This window comes from Melanotaenia boesemani, chromosome 16 (genome assembly GCF_017639745.1).
Source record: "Melanotaenia boesemani isolate fMelBoe1 chromosome 16, fMelBoe1.pri, whole genome shotgun sequence".
Lineage (NCBI taxonomy): Eukaryota > Metazoa > Chordata > Actinopteri > Atheriniformes > Melanotaeniidae > Melanotaenia > Melanotaenia boesemani.
Genome location: NC_055697.1, coordinates 637,182 through 642,500, shown reverse-complemented (window position 1 = coordinate 642,500; position 5,319 = coordinate 637,182). Strand labels below are relative to the sequence as shown.

Genomic DNA, 5,319 nt, shown 5'->3' with positions numbered 1-5,319 from the left:
CCTCCCCTCTCCTCCCCTCTCCCCTCTCCTCCCCTCTCCTCCCCTCTCCTCTCTCCTCCCCTCTCCTCCCCTCTCCTCCCCTCTCCTCTCTCCTCCCCTCTCCTCTCTCCTCCTGTAAATGTTTTTCAAACATTTACAGAACCTTCACACCATTTAACCTTTTCACATTTTTCTTGATACAACCACAAACTTATGTTTTATTATCTGCACCAAGGAGATAAGCACAATCATTGGAAAAAAAAGACAATGGCCTGAAAGCAAAACACACCATCCCCACTGTGAAGCATGGTGGTGGAAGCATCATGCTGTGGGGATGTTGCTCTTCAGCAGGAACAGGGAAGCTCAGAGTTGATGGGAAGGTGGTTGGAACGAAATACAGGATAATCCAGGGAGAAAACCAGTCAGAAGACCTGAGACTGGGATGGACACCCAGCTGGAGAAACAAATAAATGGTTTAGATTCAGATACGCTCATGTGTTATAATGATAAATGATCATGTCAAAGTCCTGAATCAACTCCAACTGAAGATCTGTGGAGAGACTTGAAAACTGCTGGTTAGTCCTCTCCAACCCATTTGACTGATTTTGAGCTATATTTTTTTATTCAGATGTTCCACAAAAGCCCTGCAGCTCAAACGGCAGTGAAATGTTGTTCTACCAAGTTCTGACTACGAGGGGCTGAATATAAACACACTAAACACACTATTCAGAATATCACAGTTTTAAAAGCAAGTTGAATTTTCTTTCCACTTAGTTTATGAGCTACTTTGTATTGCACTGTTACATAAATAATAAAATATGTTTGTTTGTGGTTCATGAGGCTTGTTCAACACCAACATGTGACTACTGGTTTTTCACTTCTGAGTTATGTTCACTTATGAAAACTCTTCTTGAATAAAGCACTTTTAACATCATCATTTGGTAACATTAAGGGGTGAGAAAAAATCACTGTTTGAACAAGGCCCTGCAGTGGACTGGCGGTACCTGGACAGGTGTACCTGCCTTTCATCTGTTAATCGCTGGGATAGGCTCCAGCTTCCCTGCAAATTGGACTAAGCTGTACAGATAATGACTGAATGAATGAATGAAGGAAGTCAGTGTTTCTACTAGTCAGTTCATAAAAATAATAAACTACTGTGATGGTCATTTTGTTATTTTAAGTATTAAGATGTTGTAGATCGTGTGCTGACATTAGCGATTCATTTTATTCACTTAAGAACAAGTCAAAGTCAAGATGGAGTTTATTTGTAATGCTGATCTTCTGGATACCGTTGGTGCAATGGACTACACATTCAACAGGTCTGTTCCCTTAACTACAAGAATATTCTACATTATTGCTACCCCACCCCTAAATCATAAGATTTTTTTAAAAAGAAGGTTTTAAGCCTGATCTTGAAGGTAGAGAGGGTGTCGGCCTCCCGAACCCTACCTGGGAGCTGGTTCCAGAAGAGACGGGCCTGAAAGCTGAAGACTGCCTCCCATTCGACTTTAAAGAGCCAGCAGCTAACCTGCAGTCAGAGTGAAGGAGCACTTTATTTGTGAGGAGAAGAATTTCAAATTCTATTTAACAGGAAGATTTCCTTTTACACTTGAAGTACTGAGAAACTGGCTCCACTTGTGCCCCCTTACTTTCATTAATGTCTACACCAGCGAGAGGAAACCCCTGTCCAACCCTTCAAACTCCCGGTCCTAACATAAAACAGAACATCACTGAACATGCACACAACAGTGAGTAATGTCATTTAGCTAACACCTTTTGGATTTTTAATGCAAGACTACAAGGTCTGTTTTTACCAGAGTAAACTAGAGTAACTCAGAGTTAACCTAGGATGCTTTGACAAGGCTAGTCAAGCTCCATTTTGTTACCTGGTCCTCTGTTACTGATTACTACACCTTCTCCGTGCTCAGCTGTCAGCTCCCTCAGTACAAATTACAGGCCACATGCTCCGGTATCATCTCAGCACTGAGGGATGAGGGATGAGATGCAACAAGGACAGAAGATAATGTATTTTCATACAAGCTCCAATTTACTCTGAATTCTCCATTTACTCTAAATTATGTGTGTTCTCTGAAGACCTTCCTACCCCTTCAAAACGGTGCATACAACATAATGGCTATTAATGGTTCATTAATAAAAATGTGGTCTGAGTAATGGGGGGCCTGTGCTTCAGTAGAACCCCGTGTCTAGCAATGCCCCTATACGTTCATACAGTCTTTAAACAATTTTAAAAAAATGTCAAGTTTTCTGTATTAAGCCTCTTTTTTGTTTGTTTTTTCTTAAAGATCTTCCATGGCACAAGTTGGACATCCTGGGGAAGACCCTCCTTTTGAATCTAACAAGAGTTCAACACAAGACAGAAAACCTTCCAGACCTGCAGGAGAATCAGTTTACAACAGTGTGATCTGTTCACATCCGTTTGCAGCCTCTCCTACCAGAAATACTAAGTGTAGCAGCCCAAGGCCCCACAGAGGTCCTGCTGAAAAGCAACTAAGTGGATCAGAACACTGTGTAATTCCCAGCCAGTCTCCTTCTCTGTCAGACTCATGTCCACTTTTACACCACAAGGTTGTTATAAAGACTACTAATGACAATGAGGCTGGCAGCAGTTTTCTCAGTATGAAGCTGGATCCGTCTTCTGTTCTCTCAGATAATTTACCCGTGGTTAAAAATGGAGTTGTCCTTCAGGCTCCAGATGGTTGTAGACTTGGTGTTGATGGAGAAAAGAAGGCTACCACCACTGAGACTGAGACTCAGTCCATGTTAGCCTGCAAGCAACCCATGCAGGTGCACCAGTGCAACACCATCACCACTTTCTGTAGAGATGCCGGCAGCAGGGAGGGTTGTGTTCATCCGCCTCAGAGCAAGTGTGTCTGCAAGACAGCTGGAAACGTAGGGGGTCTTGAAGACGAGCGTCATTTCACTGCTAAATGTGACAAGGCACTTTGTTATGGCTCTTATGTCCAACACAACCTTTCTGAAGACACATTTGCTGCTTACTGCCACCCCCAGCCCCTCCCAGCCCCCTCCCAGCTACTACCATGCCTGGCAGGCATTGAGCCAATTTGCAAGGTTCAGCGTGCAGTGACTCCGCCTCCGGCAGCTAACCATCTCACCCCACCTCGCCTTACCTCCTCTGTCAGCGACACAGGCTTGGATGCTAAACATCAGCTGCAATGCTGCAGCCTCAAATGCTCTTGGATGAGCTCCCTGCCACCTTTTACAGGCATGCAATATCCGAAACACCTCATCAGAGATGAGTGCTGCACCAATGCACTCTCCCAAGCCAGAACCATGACACATGACATTGGAACAATGACAGTCCATAAAGTTCTGAGAGACGTCGGAGTGCAGACGGGTCGGACAGTCACTTCTCACGTATTCCCTCAGATCTTTCTGGCAGACAATAGCAAAAGCAAGATTTTCTGCACTCAGACTGCATACACTGACAGAGATGGAGGTAAGAAATCAGGTGATGCTCCCAAGTCACCTGTGAAGGAAGTAAAGTGGGATGCAGAGGGGATGACATGGGAGGTGTACGGGGCCTCTGTAGACCCCGAGGAGCTGGGTCTGGCTATTCAAAAACACCTGGAGTTACAGATAAAGGAGACAACAAGCCGTGTAAACAAGATGTCACACCAAAACACCAGTTCAACTGGACAGGACCGGAAAGTCAGCTGCCAGAGGAAGAGTATCCGTATGATGCTGTCCATCCGAGCACCAGCCTGCTGCAAGCGCAGCACCACAGCTGCTGACTGACCCGTCAGCAGAGGGAACCGACTGGACCTCAACACTGTGCTTCATAGCCAGAACAGTTACCAAGAGCTTCAGCCTCATACACATCTGATCAGAAGGTGTAAGAAAAATAATATAACCTGCATTCTTATGAAGTCAGGCCTGTGTACCAAAGTTAATGGAAAAAATGCAAATGTAATATGTGATAATTAACAGTCATTACAGAAAAGACTAATCATATGCACAGAGACTGGATAAGAATTTCCACACCAACATTTGATTTTTGTTCCATCATTCATTGTTTATGGAGTCATTTTTCATCCGTCTGTCCATTTTCTGCCTCTTATGGAGCCTCGTCATAGAGGCAAGAGGCTAAACAGATTCCCAGACTCCAGTCTTTCCAGCCACCTTCTCCAGCTCTGCCGGGGTACACCGAAGTGTTTCTAAGCTATTTAAGAAACTATGGGTCTGCATTCTCAAATGCATTCTGACCCAAACTGCCTGAACTCACCTCCAAAGGATCAGCTGTGAGTTTGTAATTTTACCAAAGGTCCCTGTGTCTTCACAGTCCACATTATTATTATTATTATTATTATTATTATTATTATTATTATACTCTGTAACAGCATTAGGAATCATTGGAAGGTCAATGATGTGTTTAATTTCCTTTTCCTATCAAGAAAAGGAAAACAATATTCAACACTAGAACCACCAGGCTACGAAAAGGGGGGGCCTCAGAGGGCTTTTAACGCCTCCTCGTCTGCCTGTTCTGATGTAACATGAAGAATTTACACACTTTGCATCCGTGGTCTACTACAACCCCCTGAAGTCGGTGCTGACGTTATGGACCAGAAAGCACCTACAGGTGCAGGAACATGGAGGTGGCCCATCGCTTTTTACATGTTGTACAAAGCATGTACACCTGGACTCAGAGAACTCATCCTCTCTTGTTTGAGGACTTTGTGATTATTATAAACTCATTCAAAATGACAAATTGTAATCCACAACCACTGCTAAATAAAAAAATTAACTCTTTTAGTTCATGTTTATTGGGATATATGCGATGAAAAATGTAAAAATATATATTTAAAAAAGAAAAAGAATAAGCTGCATCTTGTTTCCTTATTTGGGACATTAGTGAAGCCCCACATTTGGAGTTTTAAAAATCGGAAGTCCAGGAGGAAAGTTGTAGCTGCTGCTTCTTCACCTCTGCTGACCACCTTCCTCCTTTAAGATGTATGGGCGTTTTCTTCACCACAAGTTCAGGTGACAGAGTGAGATAAAAATCAAATAGAAAACCTGATTTTCATTTAGATTTATCTTTCAGTTTGATTACATTTCAGTATACACACACGATTACATGCTAAATTCTCCGGTTTGTATGTTTCACTTCTCTAAAGTGGCCTATAGAAACTGTAGAAACTGTAGAAACTTCAAAGTGAGAAATGAGTCTTTCTAGTTAGAGTGGAGAAGCAAATTATAATATCAATGCATAATGTGCCACATTTTGCATTGTCATCAAGCTATATTCAGTGTGTGATTAAATAAAGACAAAGAAGGCAAAGTCCCTACCCATCCATTGTTAGG

The 5,319-nt window shown here is 42.8% G+C and overlaps 1 protein-coding gene across 2 annotated transcripts in view; it reads left to right on the top strand.

Annotated features, from left to right (window-relative positions):
- Positions 1–4,237, top strand: part of si:dkey-191g9.7 — an 8,689-nt gene extending 4,452 nt beyond the window's left edge. Inside the window, exons 2-3 of one of the 2 annotated variants that reach the window (XM_042009667.1) lie at positions 1,217–1,298; positions 2,283–4,237. In XM_042009667.1, the coding sequence (XP_041865601.1) occupies positions 1,234–1,298; positions 2,283–3,756 (1,539 nt within the window). In that variant the 5' untranslated portion in view covers positions 1,217–1,233 and the 3' untranslated portion in view covers positions 3,757–4,237. The remainder of the gene's footprint in view (positions 1–1,216; positions 1,299–2,282) is intronic. The other variant, XM_042009666.1, reaches the window with a different exon arrangement.
- Positions 4,238–5,319: the final 1,082 nt, after the last annotated feature.